At 38.4% G+C, this 15,759-nt stretch overlaps 1 protein-coding gene across 1 annotated transcript; it reads right to left on the bottom strand.

Moving 5' to 3' along the window:
• Positions 1-4,212: 4,212 nt before the first annotated feature.
• LOC139718715 (autophagy-related protein 101-like) lies at positions 4,213-14,168 on the bottom strand. Its single transcript, XM_071630177.1, has 7 exons — positions 14,045-14,168; positions 13,374-13,451; positions 12,424-12,507; positions 11,765-11,863; positions 8,670-8,784; positions 7,937-8,103; positions 4,213-5,926 (listed from the first exon to the last, which is right to left on the bottom strand). The coding sequence occupies exons 1-7, from the start codon at positions 14,072-14,074 to the stop codon at positions 5,843-5,845; spliced, it is 657 nt and encodes a 218-aa protein (XP_071486278.1). The 5' UTR covers positions 14,075-14,168; the 3' UTR covers positions 4,213-5,842.
• Between the last annotated feature and the right edge of the window lie 1,591 nt (positions 14,169-15,759).

The raw sequence follows: 15,759 nt of genomic DNA, 5'->3' as shown, positions 1-15,759 counted from the left end.
AAATCACATGACAAATATTCTGCAATTTTGATTTTCCTTTTATGCATTTTCATTTCCTTCATCATCATGTGGGGTTAGAAAAATAACTCTATCTGGTCTGCCATTTTTCTAGTGATGTTTCAAGGAAGTTTTTGGGCATACACAAAGAGAAAATTGAGACTTTTCTGGAGCTTTGACTCGGCAAAGTTTTTGACTTGTGCGAGGTTGACTTACGTGAGGTTGACTGTAGTTGCTTCACAAATTTAACTTCAATGTTACAATAAACATACCAGGTATTTTCAGTGTCATGGATTTTCACCGGAAGTCTGAGTGGTTCTACAGTTGTCAATCTTATAAAATCTGTTTGACTTCATCCAGTTTTCCACTACTCTGTTGCTTCTGTTCAATTACAGTGCACTCCCGTCATAACGAAGACGGTTATAACGAAATTCCGGTTATAACAAAGTAAAAATTTGGGCTGCAATGTCATCCACTCTATGTATTTCTATTGTTTATTTGTTCAGGTATAACGAAATTCCGATAAAACCAAAGAAAACTGCCGGTCCCGAGGACTTCGTTATAACGGGAGTCCACTGTACTCATGAAATGCTAATCTTACCTTTAGGGATACACAATACACTCTCATTGTAACGAACATGGTTATAAAGAAATTCTTGTCACAACGAAGTGAATAATTAACTATCAATCTTGAAATGATTTACTGTTCAGCTGTAACCAAATTTTGATATAACAAAAGAAAAGTGCTGATTCCAAGGACTTTGTTATAATGAGAGTGGCCTGTACACATAATTTTACAAGAAGCAAAATGCTGCAGTAGGTGTATGTTTCTGATTGCATCATGCACCCACTGCAAACATGCTATGGAAAGCTGGAGCACCAAGAAGGGATATGTTACATACATGAACATGTTTTCTGGTAGCAGAAGCCCTGTATTTATGTAGGGAATATGATTAGAATGAACTTAGATTGTATGCATGCCATGTATAATACATCACTATAAGGGAAAATTGAAGATAAAGAAAGCACACATGACAGTGATTTTGATTAGTAATCTTATAATATCTATTCATTTAATATACAAGGTTTGTATACACATCTGATATGTACTGGTACACAAAAAATTATTTTAAATTATGTGTTCATTATTGATGATATGACTCACAGCAAAATGGTGGACTTTGAAGATTGCAAAACTTAGTATCTAGAATCTCTCCCTTCTGTGAGTGTGTTGGTTTCTATCAGCAAAGCTATCCACAGTCTACTCATGATCACTGAATTATAATGCTGAAGCAAGATTTGGATATATCAGGATGGCACAAACAGAATACAATGTACACAGAAATGTTGCACTTTGAAAAAAAAATACAAATGTCTGTGTAAAAACAACAGCAAAAATAAAACACCATTACAAGTAATAAAAAAAAATAAAAACTTGCATTGATGGTTAACCTGCAAATGACACAATATCAGTTTGATAGATACATGTATATTGTATTGTATTTAATTCTTGTAATTCAAGAGGAAATACAATGCACATTGTACCCACACTTGCCTACCCCAAGGTTGCTGAAAGTAAAGGGAAATATTTACATATAGTAAATTTCCAAATATATAAATTTTCACTGATATATCATACTTCATTGCATACTGACAAAAAATTGGATAAGCATGAATAAAGCTTTTTTTCTGAAAAAAAGAAGAAGATATAAACCTATTGGATATGAATGATTTGCAGGTACATGTATGTGTACAATATGTACCATAAATAAAAAGGTTTTCATCTGAAGTTGAAGATGTATAAAGCAAATCCCTTTGCTGCCAAATACAGTATGAGGGCAGTGTGAAAGTAAGTATGCTTTTCTCTTGTCTTCTGCAATGAAGTGTTTTGTGACACTTGGAGGCTTTAACAACAGGGAAACCTGATACACTCTACAGTCATTTACATGTACATGTCATATACATTTATACAGTGCAAATGTACAATTTATAGAGCCTTTTGTACACTTATTAAAATCATTCCTTACAACAGTTGGAAACCTCCATTGACTTTGCACAGGACAAACCAGGTTGCTGAAGGAAAAGAGTAGAGAAGTAGTACATGTATCTCTTCATCATATATTGCACACATTATATGGTGAGTTAGGTGTAGTGGGAGGAAAATTAAATGCAGTGGAACCTCATCATAAAGAACAGTTCTATATAAAAAATTTCTCATTACAACACAGTTATTTTGCTGGTTGCAACTTTTACAGTTCTTTGTTTTTGTACCCTGATATTGTGACAAACTAAATATAACAAGGTAATTGTCATGGTTTTTAGGTCCTCTGTATAATGAGGTTCCCATATTGGGTGAATTTGATGATGGCTTTGTGCAGTCCGGCAAACCAGAGCAATACAAGATGTACAAACACTGCCATGAACTGACAACACAATGCCATACATACGGCATTTCTCAGTCAAGGACCACACACTAATGCATGTCCTAAATCAGCTTCAACACTTCCCCACAGAGTGTACAGCACATGTGACCTAGCTCCTTGAAGCAGAGTGTTAATGGTCTATTTGCTCATTCATGAGAAAATACTGTACTTGCAAGACTCGCACTGATTGGTACTGGAATTAAAAGATCTCTTATCTCAAGCCTTGATAACCTCAACACGTCGGAGACTAGTCCTGAGAGTATATACTGAGGCATGTGTCTATGGGAAATGTGTGTTGTAGCAAAATAAACCCGTCCTCATCATGAACAGGTGGGATAAAGTAAAAAGCTTCTCAGACTTGATCTTAACATGTAAGATAAAACAAACATAAAGATACTACATGTATGTACAAGTGTCAGTAAAACCAGACACAAAATTACACAAAGAAAGTTCAGGAGCTTCAAAACTGTCATACCTTTCCATCAAACAGTCTGATTGGTCAAAATCAAATCCAAACAAGATTAGGTGATGATGTCAATGTCTTGCAACTATTTCACTGACTAGATTTCTTTAGAAATAAATGCAGAATACAACAGGCTTGGCATCCTTTGTATTTAATTGTAGTTGATGTACTTATGATAAACTTTTATTGAGTGGTAATTTGTCTTTGCTAGATTATGAACAGACAACATGATTTTAGAATGTCTCTAATCAAACCAATGGGAGAGTTGCAAGGTGAGATGACATTGCTGCCCCCTTACTTCGCGGAGATGGTTGCATCAAACTCAATTCCTCTACTTTCCTATTTCATGTCACATTGTGTACAAATATTCATCTTTCTGTTTACTAACTCCAATTGAGCTCTGTATACGGCATATAGTCAGTGAGTCTAATTTTTCATGAAACTGGACTTCCCAATGATTTTGCGAGTGGCTATATTCGCAATCATGGAGTACAGTACTGAATGGAGAAATGTATGGGCGCGCGACACATTCATGTCGGGGTCTGAATCAATATTTTTGCTTGTCTTTAAATTCACAAGTACAGTTGTAGCATATTGTGACTTGCAAAACTCGCGAAAATAAAAACCTCTCGAAATATTCAGCGTAAACAGTATGCAGTGGATTTGGGTTTTAAGGCGACTATCAGCACACAATGGACTTACAACATACTTCTTGCCCTATCATCCAATCTAATCAGAAGACTACAGTGAGAGGCTTAACTTAATTTCAGTCTTGATTACACGCTAAAAGCAATGTATCACAGTAAAACATGAAATTGGCAGCAGGAAGATGGTTGGGATTTCACACTGGGGTCAGCTCACATTCTTCAAATTATCACGAAACACAATTTGAGTTCATCAACTGATTTGTACAAGTCTGATTTGTTTGATTTCATCACATATATTATTTCACCCTTTTATACAAATTTACTTTGGGTAGAAACTTGATCAAGCACACTTCCAACATGTACATGTACCTACTTCATCCACTGAGTGTTAGAGATATGTACATCCCCTTGATGTGCTCCAAAGATTTGTCAAAGACTGAATTCATCCTGGTTCTCTCCTCTTCAAACTTGGAAGGATAATGAATCCACTGTCAACATTTTAGAGCTTTTTTTTCTCTTTCACGTTCCCATGAGTGATTCAAAATCAGTAACATGTAAACTGTTTTCCTTTTCTATTTGAAAGCATCTTGTATACCACAGACAGTGTACACGTCATAAGCAAATTGTGTAAAATGTTACAGTAAAAGAACCACAGACTTCTAAAGGATGGTACACGTAAAATGGGAGAATTTCCTGAACTTGGTCAAATCACCAGCATTCAGCGACTCTTATTGGTATTCATGATTACCTAAACTTGGTACATTAATGACCCCTCATTTCACTGTATGATCAATGAGGATTAAATTGTCCACTATTTGAACTGCAGAATGCACATGTAATAGAATACTAAAATACAAATATACATTGTACATTGTATTTTGTTTTTTGTGTTACATGTACTTGTCTGCTATGGTTAATGAGTCTTCCAGTGAGGATATCACTGTTGCAATTTGCAATTGATGGTATATAAACGAATAAATTGAAATGAAGTGAATGAGAGCCTGGCCTCTGATGTACACATCCTTACACATACACTGTCTGTCTTGAGTTTAATTTGTTTGCTTGATCATGCCAATAGTAGTACTCTTCATCCAATAACAGTTCTGGTGTACTTGTGTTTTGGGCATGCAATGAACAAGGAGCGTGTTCGAGTGCTAAAAAGCAAACCAAAGTGAATGAATCAAATGTGTACCGTACCATACCATGCCAGATTTGGAGTGTTCAAGTGCCTTGTGGAGAAAGCGTACCTCATGAGTTATTTTTAGAGGGAAAAACATCTTTTGCAACACCAGGGTCATGCACCTGGCGCACTTATGCTACTTGCAGGTCCTGAACAAAGAGAATCAACTTCATGCATTATGACGCAGTGTGCGCTACACGCATTTTTCACATGCCAACTCTTAGTATAGTATGGTATGCTTTTGGGGCACATCAGGAAGTGGTCAACTTTTGGTTCAGTAAGGTGTGGTCTGGTACACTGGGAACATTTGAGCACTCCTCTGGTGCAGGTATGGTACATAACACTTTAGGAGAGTGCTAAAATGCACCCTATAATTGAAAAGCTGGTAGAAACTGCTTGTGTTACATTCTCTCTTGGTTGATAAAAGAACTAAAAAAGAATCATGTCTAACCGTATATGTCACGTAAAAACTGAGAAAATGTCATAGATATGATTATGTTGCAGCAAATATATACTTTAAAATCATAGAACTTGTAGATAGAGAACTAAACACACTTCACATTTACAATTAATCTGAACTCATGCCCTTGCTGACAACCTTCACAGGCTAAATACACAGGTACGAACAGGGCCATGACATAGAAGGGTTTCAATCCTGCAAAGTGACAGTGAACACGATGGTTTACATCATATATTGACCACACACTGAACTTCACACCATGTCTTTGGAAAGACATCCATAAGTCTGTCCACCTGTCAGATCTGCCTTTAAACTAGAGACCCTGTGTTGGTCTTGAAGCTTGACACAATCATTTACAACTTCCAGGGTAACTAACATGGCTCCTTGCAACACAAAGACAGTCTGATTACCTGCTACATCACCCATGCCAAGTAGGAAAGACTGATGGTTGTCTGCTCAATAACATTCACTCATTACTCCTATTCAAAGATGACAGTGAATTCCTGGCAGTCCTATTCCCTGGTGCAGAGAAATTCCAAGCAAACGATCGATAGCATGTTTCATCCTCCAGTTCTTTTCTTTGAAGTTCAAGAGACAAAAAATGGCAAGAGAAGAACACTCATTCAGCATAAATAACTTTTGAAGATGAAGCATCTTGGGATTGTGGCTGCCTCAAAGAGCAAGGGTATCACGTAACAGTTTTCTGACAGCTGTCCCAACAGATGCATTTGTTGGTCCTGAGTTCTGGTAGCTAATCTGCAATCAAAGACAGAAACATTGGACAATTTGATGTAATGCTGACTGCTTGCACTCAGTATCATTATCAACTTCACAAACGAATGAAATTATCTATGAACCACTATCAAAAAATTCTTTGTCCTGGAAATTTTTTTTGTCTTAAGACAATTTTGCCAGCTTTCTTACATATCAGCAGCCAAATACATTGGAAATGTAAAAAGAATAGAATTTGCTCCACTGGAATAAAAAACAAGGCAAGTGCCAACATGTGTCTTGCCCATTCGCATAGAAGAAATTAATGTTTTTCTAACTCCCGAAAGTTCATTGACCTCGCCTATGACCTTTGACCTTGTGGTGACCTTCAATTCCCCAAGAGACATTTATCAGCCAAGTTTGGTCACAAACGGACATATGGATCAAAAGTTATGAGCCATAATCAAGACGTGCTGTTAGAACTTAACATTGGGCCCTAATAGTTCATTGACCCCTGTCTGTGACCTTTGAGTTTGTGATGTACTTCAACTCCCCAAGGGGCATCTACCATCCAAGTCTGGTCGCAAACGGACATAGGGATCAAAAGTTATGAGCCATAATCAAGACGTGCTGTTAGAACTTAACATTGGGCCCTAATTTCATTGACCCCTGTCTGTGACCTTTGAGTTTGTGATGTACTTCAACTAATCTACCATCCAAGTCTGGTCACAAACGGACATAGGGATCAAAAGTTATGAGCCATAATCGAAACGCGCCGAAAAACTTAACATTGGGCCCTACAGTTCATTGGCCCCTGCCTGTGACCTTTGACTTTGAGGTGACCTTCATGTTTTGTAAAATGTGTAACTTTGTACAACCACTCTTCCCTCCAAGTTTGATTGAAATTGACATCCTTAGTAGAGAGTTATTCAAGTTTTTGTAGCGTTACGACGGACAACGGACAGAGGAACGCCGCAGGCATGTGTCTCCCACACCTCTGGTGGGCTCATCAAAAACAACACCTAAATAGTTTGTTGCATTAGGTACGTTGCTACACAAGATGTCTCTGTACTAAGTTTTCACAATATTTGTTTTGTATTTTCTTGTCAATCTCATGGAATTAGCAATTACAACCAATTAACCCTATTCTAACTGGGCTATTTGAGACCAAGTTTTTACTGAGGGGGGGGGGGGTCAATTTGACCCCCCCTTCAGATCTCGGCCGCCAATTGCACGATCGCCGCAAAATTTTGCCTGAAGATAGAGCTGGATGTCAACTACAAGATTATATGGTCATACAATAGAAAAATATTGCCTTTCTATTTTTAATGAATTGATTATGCAAATTTGTGCACGAAATCATATTTTCACCTATAACTCCATTAAAAAGACTGGAGGATTGCTAAATTTTTGTGTCAGAATTCCTCAAGACACATCAAACAATTTTTGTGTAAAAAAATAGCACAATCGAAATCAATTTCTTTTGTTTTTTATTGTTTTGTTAATTTCTTATGTATTTCATTGTTTTTTCAACCTTTTGTTTTCTATTGTTTTTTCGCCATAATTTGTTGCAGGCACTTTTTCAGGCTTATCTACACTAGAATTGATTTATTTCAATGGTTAAAAGTTGAAATTTAATCTAATTTATATCAATTTAACCAAAAAACACAATTTGCATTTGATTTGCACACGATATCATGAATTTGAGCTGTTTTTTGGTTGACATGCATATGCAAAACATTACGTAACTTCAAAACGGTGTACCCGGACGTCGCAAATTTGGTCTCAAAATATGTGGGAGACTTCAATGAAAAAAGTCGTGAAACGACGCGGCAAAATCTTTGCGCGTTGCGAAATCATGGCGCGAAACGTTGGGGGGGGGGGGTCAATTTGAAGTTAGAATAGGGTTAATAGTTTTTAGCTGTTTCAGATTCTAAACTGAATTAAAACTCCCTCTTGTAATTTGCAAGCCTGTCTCTGTGCACCCCCCTTCTCTCCAGAATGCTACCCCACACAGCTTGGACTCATTTCAGGGTCCTTGTGATATGTGCTCACTTTAAACAGGTATGGCTGGACATCAGAGAATGATGTGTTGAACACAGTATCCAAGAGAGGTTGATTTGGTGCCTTGGGCAGGAAGTCGTGTCTATTCATGGCCTCCACCACACACACCACCTTCTCCCCCAACAGCTCTCCCAGTTTCTCCCTGTATGCTTGCCTCTCTGGACACATATGAATGTAAAGGCACTCATTACTACAGAGTTGATGAAATGTGTTAACAAAGGTGTTGATTAAATGAAAGCGAGATATTCAGAGGGGTAAAGGTTCAGGAGTGAGTTTCTTCAATTTGTCTCCCTCTACAAATGAAATTTGTTAAGATTGCAACTGCTGATCAAACAAACCTGTCCCACTCGGCACTGGTTCCTTTCTTCCAACATGTTTGTTAATTTATAGATCAGCAATTGTGATCTTAACAAACCTCATTTGTAGAGGGAGACAAATTGAAGAAACTCACACCTGAAAAGTGTTGATGTACAAAGAGAAATAAATTTTACAGAAATACATACATATAATAATAGCAAAATATTCTTATGTAGCGCACTTCTATAGAATTTCAATGCGCATATTTAGTTCAAACAAATGAATCCCTTGCATTGAGTTATTTTGTTACAACTGATTAACAAATTGCCCATCATTGACGTAAATAAGCATCGGAAATGTATTCGCTTTGACATATCAAACGAGTCTTCAGCATGAAGCCAGTAACATGCAGCCTTCTGCAGCTCACCATGCTCATTGCTGAGGGTCACAACATTGACGTGAAGTGTCCACACCTCCCATGGAATACTCTCATCAGGAAATGGCCACCTGTTCTTCTTCTTCTGGTAGAACTCCAGAGAAATCTTCACAAGAAGATGTTCAAAAACACACAAAATTAATAAGAACAGTTTAAACTCTGTTACGTGACAAATTTTCAAGCAATGGCAACCTTTCACCTTCAAGAACATGTTTTGCTATTACTGTAAAACACAATATTTTTGCGGCATGAAATTTTTGCGAGTTGCCTCTAACATTCAATGCATAAAGTGTAGACAAGAGCTTTCATGTGCATTTTAATTTTGCGAAATTCGTGAAATTAGAATGCACGCGAGCATTCCTCGTTTAACAGTAACACTTTTCATCGCTCAAAACAAAACAACGTGCTCTAGAATAATATTTGCATGGTGTTTGTGTTTGAATGATCTATGGGTACACAATGCAAAGTAGCAATTTATTTGAATTGACCATGAATGACAAGAGTTTAAAATTGACCTGGGAAGCCTATACAACCATACTCTCTTCTGAGGAAGTTTGACAAAGGGCGGGGCTACTAGGATGATATTCACAACATGAAAGAAAGAAAGAGAGATAAGGCTCGAAATGGAACCAAACGTACATACCGGTATGTGATAATTTGATTTTTTAATTTCATGTTTCTACCTGGGAAAAGAGAAGAAAAATCTGTGCTTTCTTCAAGCCTATCTCACGGGTTGATCCTGATGAGCCTGAAACATTGATGGTCAGGATACTGTAGACAGAGATGCTGAAATCCAAGAAGGCAGTACTCCTTCAAGCAGAGATATTGTGAGCCCTTCTTCTTCTACCTCATCTACACGAACGTACGACTGCCAGCTTGGCAGGTTCTGAAGTTCCTGACTCCTTGAAACATTCATGCCATGTGGAAAAACACGACATTCCTTATGCATCAAGTGGCAGGCCAGTCACAGCTGCTGAGCCTGACACATAGAAATGGCTACGACTGGAACTAAATAAGCCAACTACATATGGCAGAAGCGATCATTTCCTTTCCACTAAATATAGACGGCTCCTTCCTAAGTGGTACAAGACTTTTCAGAGGCTGGATATAATGACAAAGATGCTGTGTTTTGCCATCCACGCTGCCAAGCGAAGCACAAAGGTGGAACTCGGGCACCAAATGCGCAAGAAGAATTCATTGACAAAGGTTTCTCAAACTGGAAAAAGGCCATAGAGGTTTTCAAGAAACATGAAGCTAGCGCAGTTAACTGTCATGCGATCTATCAATTAAATCAATGAAAGAAGGGGCAAACATTGCAAAACAGCGTCTCTCACAGAAAGAGGAGAGATGGAATCAGGAAGTTGATGTTTATACTGACAATTATTTCATCCATATGGTACTTGTCATGGCAAGGATTGCTACTTCATGATCAAGATGATGCCAAATTGAATCTCTACCACTTTCTCAAGCTCCGAGCACAAGATTCTCAAGAGCTAGCTGACTGGTTGAAGGAAAGATCAAGTTGGAACTTGGCAGGGATACAGCATAAAATTGTCCACGTGATGGTCCACGGTGTCCTCTGGAGTGATCAAAGAGATCAAAGAATGTGGATCATTGGACTTTATATGGCTGATGTACAGTTGAACAGATGTTATTGTGTCTTTGTACAGTCACCGAGACCCTGAACGTTGAAGAGAGACTTCTTGAGCTGATCAGCTTGGAGAGGTGTGATACCTAAGTATCTACGCAGCTATCAGGGATGTCCCCACTGAATCTCATTCTACAAAATTGCCAGAGTCAAACATTCGATGGTGCTGCAACCTTACAGGGATGTAAAAGTGTTGTGGCAGCACAAACTGCTCATGCAGAATGCAGAGCTGTTCAGATCCACTATTACATGTACATGCACTGTGTGAATCTAGCTATAAAGGACATGGTATCAACACTGCCTATGATCCGCAATTTTCTACAACTCGGACCACTGTGAAATGCACATCTGTGATAAAGTCTGGCATCCAATCTCTCTGCCAAGCCAGGTTCGATGTCAAATTTCAAGCACTAAATGGTCTCATGAAGCAACTCTGCATTCTACCTGAGGTTCTTAGTATCATTGAATATGGATACCACTACCCAAACAGCTGGCTTCCACTGTTGACTTACATCTTTTGACTTGAACTTTGGTCTAGTAGTTTCCCACTGTCTGTTTGAAGTAACTGAAAGACTCAGAAAGACACTACAGCAGGAAAGTGTGTCGACTAGAGAAGGGATAGGCATGGTCATCAAGTGTGCGATATCAAAAGAGCTGGACTCTCTAGTCGATTCATGACAAGACACAACAAGCTGGGGAGTTGGCTGCCAGGTATGATGCTGACAGACCACACCTGCCATCATGCCAATCTAGAGCATCTTATATGTTCCAGGAAGCTGACCCACACATATTCAAGACTCCAGACTCGCCACACATTCTTCATGGAGGTTTATGTCATGGTTACTAGACTAAATGACTGAATTGTGGATAAGGTATCTCCTATGATCCACTCCATTGAGCAAGTAAATGTCTCATCTCCCTGGTGTACGATATAGCAGGCCAAGTGTGTACTACACTTAACCACCTAATATAAAATGGTAATATGGATCCCAATCAAATGATTGGCCGAGAGCTATCATGAGACCAGTCTTAATTTTTCCTAAGGGCACAAGGTTACCTTTCACTAAGCATGACAAATGGCTGGTATTAACAATCACCTGTCTGTGCTCTGCTGCAGTGTCTGTGTATTGCAATTGTGTGTGTGTGTGGTTCTGTATATAGCTTGAACTCGGAGCTGTTGATGGCCCGGAAAGCTTGCAATAATGTCTGATGCAGAATTTAAATCATGTCACCACTTTATAAAACAAATAAAGCACATTACTTGGTCGGACATTAATAAAACTATCCACCCTCCATATCTACAAACAGTCCAAAACAAAGAGGGTGAAGCTGAGTGTTTTGGATTGTTCCAAATCTTGTACTGGGTGGATAATACCTACTGACACCCTGTGTAATGTGCAATGTTTGTTTAAAGGGAAAATATTAAAATTCACTTCACCTGCCCACTATGAAGACCGTCATTTGACTTCAGGATATCCCGGAACTTTGCCACTTCTTTGCGTAGATACAGGTCCATGTCCTTTGAATCACATCTTATCTGCAAAGAACATCATACAGGAGGCAGATGCATTCTTTCTCTTTAATACAACAACAAGATTATGATTGTAAATTGTTGCATGGTGGTGAGGTGTCTACCAATGCCAAAATGCAAAAAAAAAAAAAAACACACACACAACAACAACAAACAAACAAACAAACAAAAAACAAACAAACAAACAAACAAACAAGCAAAATATTCCTAAAACAAGTATTTAACACCCAAGTTGGCAACATTTAGTGGATTGAAAATAACTGTAAAAATTTACCCACACTGTACACAACAGCCAGAGTAAGAGCTTATCTTTTGGTCTTTAAATGCAGTTTTCATAAATTATTCACTGTGATAACCAAGGATATCAACTGAATGACAAATTGTGCTGCAATTCCTTATTGTTTATATCTAATTGAATGACATCTAAAGTTAAACCTGGTTTGGTGACCACCTGGTTATAAAGACCATTAGTGCAATTATGTGAATGCAGAGTGCTTTGTGTTTGGAGCTGGAGTACTCCATCCCCAGTGCGGTGTGTTAATAGAGATGTACGGTATGATACTCACATAGCTGAAGTCAATATAATCACAGTCTGTTTCCACCATCCCCACAGTACCAATGGAGTAGGTGCCTTCTTGTTTGTAGTGAAACTAATGGGGAACAAAATACATTTAAGACACATTTTACAAAAGTATGCCAATGTTTAAAAGTGAGATGATAATTGGAGGATAATAAAATAAGAGACACACTACCAAAGCCATGATAGATTAAAGAAAGAGTGCACATACACAAAAATGGCCACAAACTCCTAAAAAAACTGCACACAAACATGACAAAATATTGGAAGAGCTGTGTTACATATTCAAGACTGAATATGTACAGAGTAATACACATACACTTAGTACGTCATGAACAGTGTGTCTCACACCACATCACATGGCGCAAAGCTGAGAAAATACAATTGTACAAAACTGCTAATCAAGGCTGAATAGTACATTGTACTTCAAACACATTTATAATACCGGTACTCTGTTCTTGTCATTTTACATTTGGTTTTGCTCTAGAAGATGCAGCAAAATTTCAAGAACAAAAGTACTTCTTGCAAGCTGAAACACAGCAGTCTCTCTGTGGAATATTTCAATGTGGAAATAATTTTGCATGTATTGATTCAAGTGCCAAGCCAAATCAAAACTGTTTATCCTTGTTTTGGACATTTAAAGTCATAATGTGAACAGTAAACTGGAAAAAATCAGCAAATTAAAGATAAAAGAATGCACTTCTTCTCAGAAAACCAAGCAAATAAAATAACCGGCAAAAATATTTCAACTTTGATAGCTACTTGTATGTTCATCGAATTTTAAAAAGTTCATCAAGCAACACAGTTCAGTGTGGACAGTTGATTGCTGTTCTATCATAGTACCTCTTTTCCATACACTAAATGACTGCTCATACTCTTACTGGAAAATTAGACTGCATTAAAATGGATTGATTAACAATCCAATGTGATGCCTCCTACCTTGCCAGTAGTGCGATGGAAAAGCAGAGTGTGGAATAGACTGAGTACAACTTCCTCAATCTGTCTCCCCTCCACCGTCTGAAACAAAGTGAAATGGGTTTGATGTTACATACAATAGTTTGTTTTTGTGTGTGTGTGTGTTCTTTTAGTACACTAAGAAAAATAAAAAAGAAAAGAGAACAGTGACAGTCTTATTGCAATCTGACCTTACAGTACATAAACTGGAATCTCCAAGTTTCATTTTATGATTTTGAAAAACACACGTGCATATACATGCAAATCAGATTACACCATGCTAGATCTCACAAGCCTTCTAGAGCATTTAGCCTGCATACAAATCTTTGCCATATAATTCTTTTTCAACCCAAATTCTAAGAAGAGCTGTGATAATTTCACAATATAACTCTGTAAAGAGAAGAGGGTTTTACCCAGTACAGAAAGAATGATTGTAAAGTGTAATCATTTTCAATAAGACCCAGTGGTAGAGTTGTAAGGCTAAGACATCTTGTCTAATCTGCATACAACATGATTATGACCTTCAAACATGTATCACTGTCACGTGAAAACTTCCAACACTTGAAATTCTGTTACATTGCAAAATCTCTACAAGTTGACAGCTAAAGAAAAAGGAACACACCATTCTTCAGAGATATAAACACTGATTCTCTCACCAACTCAAATGCCTGTGATCTTGCATTCATTGCTGCACTGCCTTGGGACCAACGAGGATGAAGACAATCATCTTATAAAAGGAGCAGAACCGCCGTAGAATGAATAATTATCATGTGAAACAAGAACTTTAACAAGCTAAAAATGCACTCACATGGAAGCACTTTGCCTTTTTCAAATACCTGACTCTATAATGTAAGTTGGAACTCAGTGGTTTAAAAAAAGAAAAAAAACACAATACAAATGGAAACAATGATCACTCAAAAGAGTTGCTGATTCCTGAAAACATGAAAACAGTTAACTGCATGCTGCAGAAGCTATAATACATGCATCTAGATGCAAGGTCAAATAACCACCAAGTTCCACAAATAGGAATGTTGGACAAAAATGAAGCTCTAAAAACACTCCGAGGATCCATCATTCTTAATATAGTGTTAAACAAACTGTGCTACCCAGTGTTGTGTCTAAAGAACTAGAATCTAGATACAAAACAATTGACAGTGACTTAACGAGTGCAGTACGTGTGAGTGTTGCATGACGCTTGGTGCTTAGTATTATGGGCTATGCTGGGTTTTATTTCTGCCACTATTAAATCATGCTATAGACATGGATATGAATGTATTTGATGACTAAATACACCTTCTTCTTATTTATTTTTTTAACTTTAGCGGGAGGAACATATGGAACTCCACATCAATAACATGTGCAAGAGAAGCAACAGCACTCTTGGTTTCCTCAGACGCAACCTAAGGAAATGCCCGCCACACATAAAGACGTTGGCTTATAAGACCTATGTAAGACCTACTCTTGAATACTCCTCCACAGTCTGGGACCCTCACACCAAGGAACTCATCAACCAAATCGAGATGGTACAACGACGCGCAGCCCGTTTTGTTACCGCAAACTACGCACAACAAAGCAGTGTTGCCCTCATGCTTCAACAACTGCAGTGGAGATCCCTCTTTGAACGACGAGCCCAAACAAAGTTCCAGATGATGCTCTACAAGATCATGAACGGTTTTGTAGCCATTCCAGCTGCACCTCCTTACATGTATCCTGCATCGGGTACCAGAGGTCATGATCTCCAACTGAGACAGCACCACTGCCGGATCCAAACCTACCAGCATAGCTTTTTCCCAAGTGTGGTCCCGCTATGGAACAGCCTACCAGCTGCAGCAGTAACGGCTCCTTCTGTTGAAGCCTTCAAGAGCTGCCTCACTCAATTTACGATAGTCCACCAGAATATTGGTTTTTACTTGCACGTTAGTTAGTTTCATGTTAATTTCTGCACCTCCACATGCGTGTTTCTGTGACGGCACTACCCTTTTTGTACTCAAGTGCGACAATACTCTGCAAGAGGGATGCACTAACTTGGAAGAAGAAGAAGAAGAACTCTAGGCTAGGCCTCACTCCAGACCCAGCCATGTTCTAGATGCACCCTCCTGCCGGGTTCGACGTTCCACATCAAGATCACAGAGACTCCAACCCCAAGCACCTTCTGATCCGGAGATTCTCCCGCCTGAAACCCCTTGCAAACGGGAGACTCCAACTTGATGTGCGCAAAGTTCCTTGTGGCTGGGGTCCAGTTCTCTAGGGGTCTAGATGCTATCTCATGCTATCTATGGCTTATTTTTCAACATGCGATGACACTAAGTAAGAAATCATTTCAAGCGGGAGAAATTAAATCTCAAGAGGGAGAATAGGAGATTTTGCAAAA

Source organism: Diadema antillarum, unplaced genomic scaffold, assembly GCF_040938485.1.
Source record: "Diadema antillarum isolate AM-2024a unplaced genomic scaffold, OU_Dant_1.0 scf00000099, whole genome shotgun sequence".
In the NCBI taxonomy this organism is placed as follows: Eukaryota; Metazoa; Echinodermata; class Echinoidea; order Diadematoida; family Diadematidae; genus Diadema; species Diadema antillarum.
The sequence above is the reverse complement of the archived record's forward strand: the minus strand, read 5'-3'. Positions and strand labels throughout refer to the sequence as shown.